An 18264-nucleotide genomic window follows, 5' to 3' on the forward strand; every position below is an offset into this window, starting at 1 on the left:
TTATATAAAAAATGAATTCAACGTTGTAAGTCTGCTCTTGTTCTATTTTCTTAAAAGAAAAATATCCAACAGTTATGCAAAATTTTCCTCGCTTTTTCAAAAATATTTTCCAAAAATATTTTCCAAAAATGTCAAGGAAATATTTTGTTTGGATTTCTTTGGAATAAACGATACATCATCAAAAACTTTTAAAGGATGCGACGGAAATCAGTATCACTGTCGTTTATACTTCATTCGTGTGGAGATGTTTGCATTTTTCTGGTTCAAAAATTGATACATCTTTACCATGATGAAAAATCGACTAGCATCAAAATTTCAAAAATTAATATTGAGCCTGGTGGGTCCTTGACCCCAGGGTATGGTTGGCATAGCAATGTGTTAAAATCAAACAGCTCTCTGAAAAACGTATGTTCATTCTTCGGTATTTTGAAATTTTGGTTCAAATCCTATTAAAGCACAATTAATGATCGGTTGGAAGTCATTTTTGTAGCTTCCTGCAGAGCATTCTATGATTTCAACTTGCGGTGTGATAACTTTTACAACATTATATCAGCCACAGTTTCTCTGTCACTGAAACATTGTATATTTCTATCATTGACAGAGAAATGAACTGCTGCATTCATTGATCTATCATCGTTAAACTATTTCAGTGGACAAATAAAAGCTTCTCAGATATTAAGATGAAACTTTATTCAAAATACACAAGTTTATCGTAAATAAAAGAATAGACATGTAAAATGTGATTGACCTAGATCGAATACAATCAATCTGATAGACAAATAGTTACAAACTCGAATTCAAACATATAATTACATTCACCGAAAGCAAAAAACACATTTATGTAATTCCTGTGACGAAGGATCTGAAAATTTACAATCATCAACTGAATAAACAATCACTTGCATTATCGAGATAGAGTTCTTCTCCTACACCTGCAACAGAAGAGTCCATACTTATATATCCATCAATGTCGGCTAAAATAAACTATGAGTGATCAAATGAAAGCATTAATTTTTCACAGATTTCACCATTACTTTCCATAAGACAATGGACATAGAAGGATACAGAAATGCTACAACAGTGCTGCGTTTTCATACGAGAAACAAATCATACTACAAATAATTGGGAAATCGTCGATTGCAATCAGACACAATCATTAATGGAGCTCTTGCATGTGTGGGGGATTTGCGATTTGAGTACTTTCGTACTTTCGCAAAAAAAAACAATGGTGTCACTGGATTTCTCTGAAACAAACTTCAAAACTCAAAAAGGTGCTCTCAAAGTCCAGACCGTAATGGAGGAGATATCCCATGCCACTTTGTGAGTCCACCTTTATATCTAGTCAAACTCACCATGCACGAATAGGGAGAAGATACAATAGCAGGGTTGCCTCTTCATTTGGGGACTTCAAAGTTGGGACCACGGCAACCATGCTAATGTATTTGGTCCTTACCTGTGATAGAATATAATAAAAATTTAAAATTTTGGCCAATAAGCCCTTTTCCTACAAAACTTTACACCATTGTCTTTTTTTAATCCGTAATTGAGGAGGTGGCTTCAAAAACAGCCTATACACGAAAAACCTTGTTATGAAAAACGCATAAAGATATGTGAATCATTTGTTTTTTTGTGCAACACGGTTTTCGCTTGTGGGCAGTTCTTGCAGCCACCTCTTCAATTATGAAAGTCAAGCAGCTTGAGTTCTCAATGATAGTAAGAGATGAAATAATTCACATGCTTACTCATGCTTCTTTGAAATTTCGAAGCTCTATTTGATAGAAGGGCACAGAACTTTTTACTTGCTCCCTCCAACTAAAGTATAGATTCAAAATCCAAAAGAATGCGGCATTTGAACAAAGATTTCAGCAAAATCACTTAATCAAAGGATGAGAATACCTCCCAAGGAGAGAAATCTGTCAAAAGCTTGACTAAGAAAAAAAATTTGGCAGTTATACTTGATCCCTGCAAAAAATGTTGATCACGGATACAATCACACACATGGAGGCTTACAAAACTGTATCTGACCTTGCCCTTATTTTTTTACCCAAAACGGTAAATAAAAAAAAAAAACAACTATGTAATAAAAAAAAATATTTTTAGCTCTTTCATTTCATGCCAGTCTGCAGAGGAGGTAGGTAGTTACAGGAGGCTCAAGTCAACGAATTAAATGGAGTGAATGAAAACTTAGTAATTTTCAATTTGCTTAGTAGAGGGTAATTCACAAAGGAAACATTACCTTGTTTTTTGTAGAATAGAACGTAAGCGTTGCTAAAGTCTTCTTCTTGAGGTTTTTGTTTGTTAAAACTAGCATCATTGAAATAGTGCCACTCGCTTGTTTGAAGGTGCTGCGTATATGCTGTATAATGACCAGCAGTGACACCTAGGAAAGAAATAACGAGATGTTTTAGATTCTGTACCATGGTTTATCAGTCTTTTTTAATGCATAAATTTATGGGACTCAAAAGAGTTAATTCAAAACTTTCGTCAGCTTTTCACAAACGTCTGCCAAATTTTTGCAGATGCTTTTTTAGAATCAGAGGGAGACTATGATCCATTATTCTTTGACAAGAGCTAAAAAGAAATATCAACTATTTTGACTGGTGTTTCAAAATTTCATTTATTATACATTGTTTCGAACAGTTTTTAAGGAATTTTTAACACTTTCACTTTAGAGTCCAACCCAAATTAAACAGTAACTCATTCAGATACTCTTTGATAACAAATTTAACCTGAAAAATGTCAGTGTCTTTGCACCCTATAGTTCTCATGATAGTTAAGATGTAAAATTCAGCATTGCCGGTATGGTAGTGTATGAAATAAAGAAAATTAAAATCTTACCTCCGTTGTGACAAACGCAGGCATACAAATCGTATAGAGAATCACAACATTGATCTAATTTCATACCACAAAGAGGGAAAATGACTTTATCCTCTAGTTTCATACTGGAGCATTCATGGAACACAAATCTGAAAAATGCATAAATTCAATGAGAGGAGGAGAATATAAGAGAAGGAGAGAGAAAATGATAGTAGTAATATGATAGTATGTAGGGTCACTACAAAATGAGGCACATTTTTGATACTCCTTAAAATTTTGAGCTATGTAAAATTTAAAAGATAAAAAAAATCATTTAGAAAATGGAGTATCAGAAAAACTCCAGTCCTTTTGGTTTTGGGTGTTTTCTGATTATTTTGCTGTCACGATTATCAGGGATAAACTTAAGGACAGCGATGAAACATTTTCATCTTCAACCCGTTCAAGTTCTAAAAAAGTAAGGAGGGGAGTGGAGGCTCTATAAATGAATCTCGAGAGAATAAAATTGACCATTGTCAAATGTAGAATTTATTATTATACTTGCGCACATTCAAAGGAATCATCTTACCTTTTAAGATAAACTATTAAATAATCTGGATAACGCCAAACAGTTAAAGTTTTAGTTGCACACTGGTTTTTCTGGCATTTTGGACAGTACCAGGGGTTGTGCTCATCTAAAATTTCACTGAAACAAATAGACATAGAAATGAACAATGAGTTAAGTATGGTCCCAAAAAATGTATATGAATGGGGAGAGGGTGGGATTTTCAGTGATTACTGCTTTGAGAGGGAAAGTACCCCATTCTCTTAAAAATATTGTGAGTTTATTTTGCTTTCCAAAAACGGCAAAACACAAGCCTTCCTTCATGATGAAAATTTTTCACTTGCGCATTCTTGTAGCTGGGTTGAAATACCAAATTTGAAAATTTCTACAGAAAATTCTCAAGAGATTTGGTATCCTGAAGGATTATTTATGGGTAGTTTGGATAATTTTCGCCTTCAGAGTGCTGAAAATGCATCAAAACTCGACAGTTGTGAACCCTAGACATGGCAAATTTGAATTTTACGTTTTAATTTTAAGGTTTTTTTTGAAAACTCTTCTGAAAAACTACTACCTTTAAACTGTCATCACTCTTGTTTGATTTAACATTAAAATCAAGTATCTTTCAAATGACATGAGCACCACATTTAAAAAAAAAACAAAAAAAAATAGACGATAGCATAAAAACTAGAAAAACAGAATTAATCAACCGCAACTGCTTAGAGCTAGTAAGCTAGTAAGTTTAGAGCTCTTTGGGGCCTCAAAATTTAATTTTGTCAAACTTCATTTCACTGTAAGATGCATCCTGGAATAGGCAATAATGATCGGGGTTGCCATGATTCCTTCAATATCAAATTCCGAGACTAACCCTGATTTTTCCCCGACTATTTTTGCTTTTCCCAAACTCCAAAATTTTCTAATTCCCTAACTTTCCCTGAACTTCGAACAAAACTTCTGCCTTTTTACTTTTAATATGCTAATTTTCTCTAAACTTTGGACAAAATTTCCTCGTTAGATATCAAATTATGGATAAAGGTGTTCAGAAACTCTGTAAAAGATGTCAATCCTTAAAAATGACAAGAAAGGGCAAACAGTTGGAAAATTGGTGATATGTTTTAGTGATTAGTAGATGTGTCAGAAATTCCCTGACTTTTCCCGGTCATCGCAAATTCCCTGATTTTCCAGACTGCCGGCAACCCTGAATAATCCATTAAAAACCTATGTGTTGAAATTTGGTGCTTACATAATGGACCACTAGACAAGGGACGAATTTATGCACTCTGTTACATGTTTTTGAACCAGAATTGCAGATAAAACATGATTCTCTCATCAAAAATGACCGAAATTAACTCCTAACTAAGATATTAACATTTTTATTGTACGTTGATTACGGAACATTTGAATTGCCCGGTCACAAGAAACTCAATACTCTACGTGAGTCAAATCATGCTTTACAAGAGTTTCGGCAGGCTTCTCAATCAAGCATTGTTCCTTTCCCACCCTTCAGTGTTCAAAAAGTAAACAATTTGCTACAACTGAGCCAAAGTGTCATACTGAGGCTCCTATATTTTCACATCGCAGAGACTACCACGGTAATGTTTAGTGTGCGATCAGGCTTGAATTCACGTGTCAAGAAACATGGAATATCTTGGTTAGGAGTTAGTTTCAGTAATTTTCGTTCCTTAAATCGTGTTCTACGTGAAATTTTGGTTGAAAGACATGTATCAGAATACTTCATTTTGTACCTTGTCTAGTGGTCCATTTCTAAAATTATCAGTTCATTTTTGGACCCTCCTTAGTCCCAAAATGTTCATACAACACTCTTCTCCTCTTGTTCTAGTACCAAGGACTCAATTTTGAGTCTCTGCTGCAATGTAGGTCCTTTTTCTCATGGATAATCACGATTACACAAAAGACTTTGATGAATATTGTTACCTCTGACTAAAAGCCCGGACGCAGTCATGGAGAGTAAGAGGCTGGTTAGGGCGCAGTGCAACCGTGCTAGGATGTTTACTCGGAGGAGTAACAGGAACAGGAGAGCTGAACGTTATAGCTATATTGTCATCCGACCGCAGAATCACAGGACCCTCTTTAGGGATGACACAGCCTCTACAATGCGCATTGTACATGCAACGCGAACACCGCCGGCCCTGAAATCGGCAACAGAATTCCAGTAATCTGAGTAAATTATTGAATAACAGAGGAAATTTAGTCATTCCATGCAAAATCATTCCAGGACTGTTACTCAGCTAGTCCCTACTTTTGTTTTATTCATTTACCTCTCCACTAGAAGCACAAAAACAATTTTTCTAGACTTTTTGGATTCTCCCATCGCCAATGACGGCCATTTTAAGGTTTCGTTTTGAGATAAATGGACCTTTACAGAAATGGATGTGTCTCAGATTCTATTTAACTTGTAGATCAGAGGCCAAGCTGAGATGATAATTCGTTTTACATGCTAATCTTTTGCAAAGTACGGAAGACAACTGCAAATTGCGCATACTTCAATCCTTAATTACTACTTATTGCTGCAGCGTTACATTTCCCATCAGTTTCACAGTGCACTACAATCAGTTCCGTTCGGTTTGATCTTTTTTGCCTGGCGCAACCAACACAGAACAAGTCTCTAGGACCAACCTGGCAGTGAATTTGTTGATCAAATGATAGCTTTGAAAGCAGGTTGCTCCTATAATACTATTTTGAGAGCAAATTGTTTTCAAGGCTATCATTTGATCAACATATTTACTTCCAGGCCGGTCATACAGACAGATTTGCTTGTTGCACAAAGCCCGAACAGTCACAGTAACCAGCATTTTGTATTGTTTGCATTCATTGTGCTGGTCTTACACTGAACTAACTGTCAAGTATTAGTTGGACTGCATTTTGCAATTCGGAACTATAAAGTCTGGCCCGGTATAGAGACAACGTATGAGCCATTAGTTTCCCTATGCACATACGTGTTTTTTCCGATGAGACAGAATTTATAGCTCCAAATGGCAAAATGCAGTCCAGTTATGTGTGTAATGAATAGAAAGTGGAGCATCACAGTAATCCGCAGTGAACTGTGGTTTGAAGGTTTTGCATTTCGCTGTTTCTTTGCCTGTTTCTCTGGCCTGACTGGAAATATTATGCAAAAACACATTAACATAGGATAAATATTAAATGATATCTTCTTCAAAAAAGAGATTATAAAGCACATGAGTAATTTTCGGAAATCTTTTTCTTAAATTTGTTTTGTCTTGTTTGAAAAACAGAATTAGACTTCTTAAAGGAGAACACTCTGATGTATTCCTGAGAATAAGTTACAGTCGATGGAGTTCACTTCTATCTTGAAAAGGTGTGACGTTGCAATAAAATTGACAGTCATGATCAGAGAATTATTTGGAACACCTCACGAGAAAGAGGCCCTTGTTTAGGGCAGAAAATTTACATTCTAAAATCATTTCCATTCTAAAATCATTTCAACAAGATTCGCAATCTCTCAAGGCATGGTAACTTCGAAAGCATCTATAGTACCAGGAAAAAACTTACCTGGCCATCCACCAGGAGTAATTTGAATGGTTGACTATAATTGAAACGAGATGCAACAATTTCATATAAATCAGTGGCTTGTAAACGATTGTACAAGCGAAGAAGACATGGATGACCAAAAAGTTCAACAGTTTTTTGATTATTGTTCCCATCTCCAACTTTATCCAATCTAAAAACTACAGGAATGTTAAGCAACCTAGAGAAAAAATGAAAAAGAAAATACAACGTTAAACAGATGAAATGGTTGACAAAAAGAGACTTCAATTTCATAATAATCTACAAGGAAAGCATAATGCATATTAGCATTCATAGCAAAGTTGAATATAAATATTTTAGAGAAATGCTCCATTTACTTTAACTTGGTGGCAACACGAATGAGGACTGATTACACTTCTGTTGGTGAGATTGAGCTGAACCGTCATCAGAGCTAGAAACACTTGCATTAATTTGAAACCTAAACCTATCTTGAAAAGAAAATGAATCAAATTTACATTTATTCTTACTAAATAAAGGGATGTTTGGTTCTTGGTTGATGACAAATGCGTCAGCTGGGACCAAAGTCAATTCGACTGTGGATCCACCAGTCAATTCAACTGTTGATCCAACAGTCAAATCGACTGTCGAGCCACCAGTCAAATCGACTGTCGAGCCACCAGTCAAATTAACTGTTGATCTACCAGTCGAGTTCACTTTTGATTGACCAGTGGTATTGAGTGTGGATTGACAAGTGGAATCATATTTCGATGGACCAAGTGAATTGTTTCACAATTGACAATTAGATTATCTCACAATTGATAGAAAATTTAACCAGTGTATACAAAGTCATTATGACTTGCCGACTGAATCACAAAAAAATGTATAAAGAAAGAACACTGGAATAAGGAAGGACACTGACCGAAAACTTGATTTTGAGCTACAATGTTTCACGGGTACCATATCGATTTCAGGTGAGATTACAGCTTGGCATACTGGACACTTGAGCTGGTCTTCATCATTATGAGTTCGCAAGTGCTGTTAAAAATAAACATCTGTTATCACCGCGTAAATCCACTGTAATGTTATACTGAGCATGCACTGACCAGGTCAGCAAGAAAGGGAAAGATACATTTTTCACGGTGATGTTTCCAGGTAGATCGGTTACTACTTCTATACATTTTCAATCATTCTCGCTGTTTGGGATGAGAGATAGCGTGTGAGAAGGAGAGGTAGTGCAAGAGAATGAAAGGCGCCAAGTTGTATTGAAACCAGGCAATTTTGTACCCTGAACATGTCAGATTAGAATTGTAAATAGCTTCTTCTCAAAGATATATTATTTGAAATGTTAATTTCTAACTGCCATTACTTTTGTTTGGTTTCACATTTTTGAGTGTTTTTTGTCAAAAAAAAACGTTTGTAGAATACCCATCTATGCAATCAATGACTCAGTTTTGAGTGAATGTGGGCTGAAGTCCTGTTCCTCAGACGGTCTTGATTCGTTAATTTTTTAGTGATGTTACAAAAACAATTATTCCACTTTATACATTTTAAATATTTCCTTTACATTTTTGAAGGCTCTAAACAGTGATGAGTGTTACAGCGCAATTAGACTACTAGGCCAGATGCTTTCAAGACTTTACCTGCATCCAGCCACCAAAATGGCATAAGTCAGTAGCTATACGCTGAAGAGGAATATCGGCAAAGTTCCTTTGATAGATGATAGGTGGTTGCTTCCACATATGATAAAAACAGGAGAGAAACCCAGGAGTAAAGATGGCTAATGAGCCTGAATCTAGTCTTCCAAAACTCCCTCCAAATCAGAAACTTGACCCTCTTTAGCTCCCAATGTTCGAAGGCTACGGCTATGGAGAGAAATTCTATTAGCTGTATGCTTTTTCCTCCAGAGTGTTGTCAAGATTGACTTACTGCAGAATAGAGACTGTTATTTACAGCACTCTTGTGATTTATCAAGATTTAAGAAGGGATGGACATGTTTTCAAAAACATTTCCTTTGAGGGTAGAAACAATAAACATTCATTGGAAAACATCGACGTAAGGACATAAAGGGTTACATGGTAACTTGATGGCAAAAGAATGATGGAAAAGATGGCAGTATACTCACTTTTGTACAATCATTACATAGAAAACAGGAGCAGTCTACATGTTGCTTGATATTGGTATCCTTCTCTTCCAAACAAATTGTACAAGTGACATTCTCCGCTAAGTCCTCACAATCTCCAAAACCTTCGATTGACTGTGAAGGGGAGGGTGGGAAAGTGAATTAAATATCTCGTAAGAAAAAAAAACAGAATATAACATTTCTTGGGCAGGTGCTGTTCTCAGTAAAATAAAGAAGAATATTATGGTGAAATTCAATAATGAAGGTGAGAGCATTAATGAACTATGTGGAGAAAGCGGAAAAATTTCAGAGGGTCATGTTGACAGCTTTTCCAACTTATTTCTAAATGGACCTACAGCCAAATTGTATTTGTCAACCAATGAAACCGTACCAAATGAAAAGTGTTGGAGGTTGTTTTAACACAATGTGGAACAAATTGGCTCGGTCTCTAAAAGTTGAAAAAATTCATAAAAATTTATTGAGATGAAACGCTCTCTTGTATTGTTCTGAGTTAAAAGAGGAGTCATGAAAAATAAGCCAAACTCTGATGTTATGCAGGGTCTTTTTGGTAGATTCCATTTCCCGAATCATTTTGCATCAGAAAATCAAAGATTGGAACAGTTCAAATATATGTGGCATGATTTGAGGAGTTAAACAAAGCATTTGATGGTTATAAAGAAAAATCCGATGCAGGACGGAACTAAAAAGGATATTTTACCGGGTTTGAAGTAGCACCATCATCTCCAAATAGATTGGAGTTCAATTGTTGAACAACTAATTCAAATATGTACAGCTTGCGATTGATATCGTCTACGTAACGGATAAGATAGACATCATCCTGAAAGAATTCAATTTTTTTATTAGGATTAAGATAAGAAATATACTTCAACTTTGGGGGCCGATATTAAATTACGTAGGGCACTTAGGGGGTTGAGAGGAGTCTTAGAGAGGGAAGAGAAAGGTCAATCACTGCCTTACATAAGGCAAAACACCTACTTAAAAGGAGAAAAAATGCAATTTGAAAGCGAGTACTCCCTCGTACATGCAGTGCAATATGTGATCAGTATATAGTGTCAGGCAGCATCAAATACACAGTTAACTTGGGGAAAATACACAGGGGAAGGTATACTTCACTATCTGGACTAATTTTGTGGGTATATTTATTGGTTGCAAATTATTTCCTAAAACTTCTTAAATTCAAAAATTAAGAGAGAATAAATGGAGTTTGCACAGAGTCAGATGTTTCGACCGATAAAATTTACTCTAACTTGAAATTCGATTTTGTACCTCATCAAAAAACACTCTCCAACAAGGGGGAAAACCGACACAAATGAAAACTTTTTCAGTATGTTCTAATGCCTTCATTCTCCAAAGGTAGGAAAAATAGAGGGGGCATAAGTAGTTACCAAGATTTTTGCTATATGATTATCCAAAACTTCTGCAACCATCAACTGTGAAGCTACTGGCTCATCCAGTAATTTCAGAAGATGCTCCTTGATGTTGGCAACGCGGTCTTGTTTGTTCAAAGTAAGTAAATATTCCATTGGTTCATGGGATTTAGCAGGAACAAATGTAACATCTGAAACATACATGAATAACTTTTTAAAAGAGAATAATGGAACAAGTCTTATGTTCTAGTTGCTTGCCTCATGCAACATTTGCACAGTTGTTAATTGCTCCATCATGGATGAACAATGATTGCATTATACAGCTAAGTACCACTAAACAGGGTACGAATTAAACTTCCTTGAGACATGTTCCTAATCAAAATTTCACTCAAGGTATGTTCATTGCGTCCAAAACTTCCGAAAGCATCTTATGCCAAATAAAAAAGATGCCTGCAGTTTGCATTACAGGTAAACTCAAAAATCTTACACACTATTAAAAAGCTCTATTTGAGAGTTAAATTTAAAAAAAAAAAAAAAACTTATTGAGACTGATTGAAATGTAGCCGAGCCATACATGTTTGAAGGTTTTCACTTTAAAAAATGAAGATGTTGCAACCTAGCACTTTTCAGCAAGACCGCAATAATTTTCCTAAGTCTTGGGAGATACTTGATCTTGTCAAGTGCCCAAAAGCCGCAAATTCCTTGGGGCATATTTAGTCCATTTTCAAATATACCTCGCTTTTTAAAAATGAAAGTATTCCCAATTTTTCACTCTTCAAAACGGTCAATTTTTACAGCACCTGTGGAGATTAGTTTGCATGAATGAAAATGCATCTTACGATTGAGAAAAAAAAAAATTGAGAGGAGGGGGTAGACAGAATTTGCCAATTTTCTCGATGCGATGTGGATGATACTAGATGTAAATTTATAGAGTATTTAAGCTGTTTAGAAAAAATATTTTCTTGACTATGTAGACTTTTTGGGGAAACATTCCTTGACCCAAAGTGGGACCAAATTCGGAGCCCAGACTGTAACTTTGAGGGAACTAGAAAATATCAGGATCTTTAGAACCAGCTCCAAAATTCCTTGGGTTTGGAGCTCTGATGATGGCTTTTCAAAGTGTAAATATGTGAATACGTGTGAAGGGAACAGGTTCCCTCAATGATCCCTAAACTAGACTTACGATACCATATTTTCTGCACCTCTGGATGTTCCCAACGTTTTGTACTTAAAATTTTAATCTGAATACACATATTGAAATACTTGATAACTGAGCTTACTTAAACTGACATTCCAATATGGTCGGGTGGTCAACTCGTATTTAGCAAAAGGCACCTTTTCTATTGACTGTGTTCCAATTTCCTTCTCACTTTGTTCATGTTAGTTTCAGACTGCAGTTTCTCATGAAAAGCAGATGCATTGGACTCTTAAAAAAAAAAGTTACCATCAATACGCTAACTGAAATAAAATAATGGATTGACACTTACAAAGTTGCCTTTCCATTGCATGGGGGAGAGGAACTGAAAGGTACATAAACGGCTCATACGTCACAGAAACGAACTGACAAGCGGAACACACAACCTGGAAATTAAAAAAAAGAAAAATCACTTTTAGGTCACCGAGTGTGCTTCAGTAAAAAATACTTGTTTAATGAAATCAACCAATATTTTATAAATTTTAAAGTGCGTCAGGCAGAACTCTCTTGCATCAGAGACTGCAGGTCAAATCCAATCAATTCTCTTTTGTTTCATAGATATCAAAGGATTAAAACGTTTTTAAGATGAGAGATTGTAGGAGTAATTTTTGTTCTTTCTTCATCCACCTCAAATTGTCATTTCTCAGATGAGGAATTGTATCTTGATTTCAGGGTTACACAATTGGCACAAACAACTATTTTTTTTTTTTTTTTTTTTTTTTTTTTTTTTTACAAAAATATGACTGAGCAATATCTGTCCCAAATTTTGCTGATTTTAGCGTGTGATCCGAGGAGAGGTCAGTGAAATTTTCATTATAAAATGCCTAACAGTTTCCTGGTAAAAATAAACTTTGAAACATTGAAAAGTAGTAACATTTTACAGTCTGAGAAATGACGAAATGAACTCAAAATATAGCCATGGATACATTATGTTTGTTTTATTTAGCCCTATATCCCAGCCTGAACACAAACGCTTGAGAATTTTTTTGGGTTTCATTTTAACTGAGTTGTCATAAACGTATTAATCGATTTTAAAATACCAAAATAAACCACAGCTAATGGGTTTGCCATTGATTTTTCTGATGTAAGCTAATTCCATGGTCCTTATTTTGAACCTTCAGTTGATAAATGCCTAAAACAGGTTCTATTTCTTATTGCATCTAATTGCTCATTTCTGAGTCTGAAAAACAAATGGATCTTTAACAAAACCATGGCACATAAGATCATCAGATTAATATAATTGGTTTCTGCACCCAAGTAACTAAAACACTAGAACACAAAGTAGTTAAAATAAAATTTTAAGTTTTAACATTCTTTTCTTACGAGAAGACCAGCATATTCTACCAGGCAATAGCTAGAGCAGGATTGTTTTGGCTAAGAAATTAATTGGGGCAGAAGTATTGAATAATTGGAAAGAAGAAAAATTCAACAAACAATTGCTTACTGTGCTTTTAAACTGTCCTTGAAACGTGTCAACGATGATGCTGCGGTTCTTGGCCAAATGTTTCTCCCAGTGTTCATCAGCTTCATCTTCAACCCCAGGATCCCTTGCTGCCTCTCCTAGTGACACAGCTTTGCTGTCTCCGTTCATTGTACCCTCATCATAATTTGTATCCTCACTACTCTCGTCATCCATCAAAATTGAATCTACAGCCATGGAACTATTGATCAACTTCTTCTTACGTTCCTCCTCTATCCTGACGTTTTTCTCCAGTAAATTTATGTCTACTTTTCTCTCACATTCAAGCTGATGGTTTTTATCGAGAAGATTTGACACTGAGGAAGAGTCATTCATTTTGATTCGCTTGAAATCAAGACCGTCTGTGTCAGATACAGAGTTGAAGTAGGTCATCGTACTCTTGCCTCGTTTGCCGTTGGTGTTGTTTTCATAGACTTGAAAAGTGTTGAAGTTGATCGAATCGCGGCCTCGGAATTTTTCATGACGAGGGAATTTCTCTGAATCGAACCTGATCTCATTGTTGGCCTCTGGCTTGGTGACTAGAACATTTACATTGGAAGTTTTGGCATCCTTCATTATATCTTCATAACCAGTTAATCTTGGGCTTTGAGCGTTATTCAGGACATCTTTTGCAGTTTTCGGACACCCACGCGGTCCTCTTTGCATACTGACCTCCTGTTTACAATTGTTGATCTTACTGATTTTTAAAGTTTGTTCGTTTTCGACATTGCAATTTTTAACTAACTGAGATTCGACTACATTATTAATATCACAGCCTGCGTCTCCTCCTACTTCACAAGTTTCACCTTCTATCTTTTCAACCTCTGGATCTACTTCATTGTTGCAATTTACATAACTCGGGGATTTTGGCGCTGAACTAACAGTTTCTGGAACATTCTGTGGCGATAGAGAGCTAGATGATGGACATGCATTATTCACTTCTTCTACAAGAGCCTTCCCAGATGCTACATTCAGCTGCTCGTGTAAACCATCTAACAACAGAGCAAGAAATTCCTGGCAGTCATGCTGAAAGGAAACAAATTTCATTAGCTGGATGAAACTCATTCATACATCTTATGACTTCAATGCTTCTCAGTGCTTTCATGCGTAAAGTGAAGAATGGTGGACAGATATTAAAAAATTGTCTGCATTTAGTCTATATTTTCCATTCATAGTGGCCTCCTCAACTAAAAGTGTTCCTAACACTATACAGAATATTTTGGAAGCTGAGTTCTCTGTAAAAATTCCATCCCACAGAAAATTTTCCTACAAAATTAGTGGTTGAAATTTTGACAAGAGAGTATTTAAGGTGCAGAGATTCATTACATGCAATACTTGAAACTCTTTTCTTCCAAATCTCTGACTGAACGGTGATACTTCACTACAAAGATTATCACTTCAGGCGTACAAACGGAAAATGTCATGGCAACACTCAAGTTTTTCCAGTCGTATATAATGTCTCTGACCTTACAAGACCATTTCGGTATACAACATGTAGAGTGGCCGCTGGGGGACGGAGTTAGTGACTGACTTGACAATATTGTTTATGGGTTGAAACGCAGGTTTATTAGAACATTCAAAGGACTCAGCTTCGCCAAAGCCAATCAACCCTTAAACAATCGATCGAGCAGCTCACATGAGCCCCCCTTTCAATTGCCACTTTGTGTTGTGGACTCACGATTTTTTCAAGCAATTATGTAAGACCAAAAATCTCTGTTTACAACATATTTCCTTTGTTTTTTCCTGGGAAAACTAGTCAACTAGTCTCTTGAAAACTACCTTGATTTTCATTCTTTGTTGAAAAAATATTCTGCATAAATTTCAAGCGATGAAGTTGACTTGTTCATCTTTGAAAAATAAACTAGGAGCAGAGATTTTGAAATACTGCAATGGAGATGCATGGTATCGTCCTTTAGACATCGATATTGGTATCACTTCAGGTATTATTCTGCTGGTATTGTAATTTTGACACTTACTTGTCTGTAATCCTTGAATTGCGGGTAGTGTGCTCCGAGCGTTTGTTTAAACTCAATGGGGTGAATTACTGAGTACTGGCCACTCCAAACTTTCTCAACTAATACTGAAAATTGAACGGCTAAGGTATCCTTCATGGAATCTGGTGAGAGAGTGACATTCTTTTGCAAAAAATAGTGAACTAAAGCAGATGTGGCGATGAGACATTGTAAACCAGTACTCATAAAACATGTATTTCCCAAATTTCGAAGACCGCAAACACCCGGTTCAGCGCCTGCAACTAAAGAAAACATAAATGTAATTTAATTATAATAAGAGCACTAAAAGTTAGATTTTTTTTTAGTAAAACTGATTTAACCATCGTTATGTGCAAAAGTTTTTTTTTCTTTTTTTGCTTTCCATGCTATCTAAACTATAGACTTCAATGAAATTTTCTTTGCTATTCGATATGAATTGCATCCAAATCAAATAAATACATTTTCCATGAAATAAATGTATAAAAAATTCCGCGCACTTAAAGCTGGAACATTAATCACATTTAACATACTTCATTATAGCAAAGAAATTAGAGAAGAAAGAGGAGAAAAGAAACAACCACTGATTTCTTTTAAAGATTTTTTTTTGGAAATTGTTCAATTCAAACAGTATTATCCGCTTCTTACAGAGAATTTAAGGAAGTCTTAAACTTTTGATGGCTCCACTCAAAATCTCTGCATTTGTGCAATTTTTAAATGAAACTTTAATTGAATCATTGGATGATATATTAATGCTCTTGAAGTATCCGCTGAAAGAGCTATGTTGGAGTCCTCACACCAGGAATAGTTGGAAGATATCATTAGACTAAGTAAATTTGAATATGTTGATTCTCATACCTGCGGTATCATTGACCGGAGATGAATCTGAGTCATTACGTGAGAACAGCGCTTTAAGACTACCGAGGGATAGAGCGGTATCTGATTCCTCACAGAGCGGGAAGTCATCGAAACCGGAAGGAGGAGGGAGGGGTATCGGCAAGTTGCTGCGAGAGGGGGCGTTCAGACTTACATCATCAGTCCTGAAAGGAAAAAGAACACCATTTGAAGGAGATAAATAAGAGGAACACATTTTCTTGGATTTTTTTAACAATATTCAGCTATGAAAAATGAGCTCTAAGTTGTGTAATTTGAGCTCCATTTAAAGTGCTTGCACAGAGCATCATGATCCGAAAATATTCCCCTGCTATAGGTACGAATTCAATACGTTATCAATGCAAGGCCACACAACTAAGCATTTTGGAAGAAAGAAAATTACTTAAACGTGGCAGTAGACTTTAAAATAACTTACATTTATTTTCTTTGCTGTTCTATTTGGAATCTATGGGTAGCAATATCGCATATCTGGTCCTGTTTTTCATGGCTTGTTATTGGTGCAAAAATCCAGGAAATTTCTTTTGAACTAAATGCACTCATCTCTTTCAAAAAATTATTGAACAAGCTGGGCAAGCAAAGTAAGTTTCAAATCTTTTTGGCTAGTACCTGATAATTAGGGGCAAAATAACTTACCAGGTATCCTCAAGAACCATATCTTGGGAGGAAGAATATTCAGGATAATCTTTATCTAGAATTTCGTCGCACTGACTATCAGTATTAATTGATGCTTGATTATTGAATTCAACGGCCAAAACCGAGGAGGGATCGATTTCCAAAGCTATCGGAGAGATATTGCAATCCATGAATAAATCACTCTTCAATGCAAATTTCTGAAAGAACAGAAAAAAAAAACCAGATTAATTGGAGCAAATTATCTGGCAAAAATATGAAAACATGGAAATATATTGAGGAATCCATGTTGAAGAAAATGCCAGAGTTGCCACCTCCTTTCGTCTCACCTTCTCCTTGACATCTTGCTTCTATGCCAAGCTCTAAGAATTCTTCAACTGAAAAAAGAAATTCATAACCAGCATTCATGATATGTAAACCAAAAGCTTGCGCAGCGAAGGATTCAGTCAAGTACAAAATCACATAAATAAATTGCCTGCATCTGACAACGGCATTCAGTAGCTCAAGTTCATTAGTTTAGTGGAATTCAATGGTAACTGAGAGCTGGATCAGTACTCAAAATCGAAGAAAAGCAGCGTAGAAATTCATTTTCCAGTAAACCAGTTCAATTGGGTCATCAGAGTTCGGTAATTCTGTTGAGCTAGTTGACAGTCTGATAGAAGGTATGCATACTTTTATAAAAGTAGTTAAATGTGAGAAACAAAAGTCAGATGATATGGAGAGCAACAGTTGATACGAGGCTTAGACAGAAATTTAACGATAGCATCAAAAAACTTAAGATGGAGTATGATGATGATAATAATACCCATAAAATTATCATTTCTAAACCTACAGGATTGGCCATGGAGGGGTGACTAATGATATTGGAAAGATGTTACAAATGGCAATAGAAATTGCAATTTAGCATCAACTTCAGCAAAATTGCAGATCACCAAGACATTCTTTAAGCACCTCGTTGTCATAGTAAGTAGGATGGGGTGGGAGAATAATGACTTTAATAGCAAGGCTAGAAAAGCATCCTCAGAATTGGATATTTCGGTGTAGGAATCATAGCATTTCAAAAGCAGCCTTTATTATAGTCTGGGGGATAGAAAGAAGGCTGAGGAATGTAATAAAACTCGGAGGTTAACATTGATCAGTAACGACGTAACAGACACATCATGGTCTGCACAATTCAATGAGTTCTATATCGAGAAATTTGATGAGTACCATACTAGAATGGGTGCGGAACAAGTTCAGATAGTGAAACCTGGAAGAGCTCGTTGAATTTATGCTAGATTCTGATTGAAACACTTGGAGACAGGTTTCTAGGTTAAAGCACCAATGATGCTGAGTCAAATGGCCTCACCTTTCAAAAGACGGCAACCACTCCAAGTTCATCGCTCTAAAAGTCTCGCCGAAAGGACGCATACAAAGAAAACGCTGGAAGCTTGAAAATAGAGCGAAAAAGAAGCGAAGAAGGATCAATTTTTGCCACAAAGTAATACATATGTGCGGAGTGGTAGACGAGACGATATCACAAAAAACAGTTCACTAATCCACAAAATTAGTCTATAAATAAACTTGGTAACATAACACCAATCACGGGATATCACACCGGATCGATAAGCTAATAATTTCTGAGGGTAGAAACACAATTTTAATGACAAATGCAGGGGGAAAAGCTTGCAAATAACGTGAAGTAGATGAAAGTCAAATGAGATCATCACAAAAGGTTCGCAGGAAAAGA

The 18264-nt window shown here is 35.9% G+C and overlaps 1 protein-coding gene across 1 annotated transcript; it reads right to left on the reverse strand.

Moving 5' to 3' along the window:
* Window positions 1-671: 671 nt before the first annotated feature.
* On the reverse strand, window positions 672-18264 carry LOC109032260 (uncharacterized). The gene is made up of 16 exons (XM_019044293.2): window positions 17884-18264; window positions 16539-16735; window positions 15870-16051; window positions 15000-15277; window positions 13009-14049; window positions 11857-11950; window positions 10388-10560; window positions 9700-9819; window positions 8985-9116; window positions 7782-7897; window positions 6887-7082; window positions 5291-5505; window positions 3383-3499; window positions 2839-2966; window positions 2237-2380; window positions 672-932 (listed from the first exon to the last, which is right to left on the reverse strand). The coding sequence occupies exons 2-16, from the start codon at window positions 16706-16708 to the stop codon at window positions 880-882; spliced, it is 3159 nt and encodes a 1052-aa protein (XP_018899838.2). The 5' UTR covers window positions 16709-16735; window positions 17884-18264; the 3' UTR covers window positions 672-879.

Source organism: Bemisia tabaci, chromosome 7 (assembly GCF_918797505.1).
Source record: "Bemisia tabaci chromosome 7, PGI_BMITA_v3".
Taxonomy (NCBI): Eukaryota; Metazoa; Arthropoda; class Insecta; order Hemiptera; family Aleyrodidae; genus Bemisia; species Bemisia tabaci.

Coding starts and splice junctions, on each gene's coding strand:
- LOC109032260 (XM_019044293.2), bottom strand. CDS start 16,708: ATGGATTGCAATATCTCTCCGATAGCTTTGGAAATCGATCCCTCCTCG. Junction 9,117..9,699: donor ATGGTGCTACTTCAAACCCG/GTAAAATATCCT, acceptor TCCCCTTCACAG/TCAATCGAAGGTTTTGGAGA. Junction 7,898..8,984: donor TATGTAATGATTGTACAAAA/GTGAGTATACTG, acceptor TATTTTTAACAG/CACTTGCGAACTCATAATGA.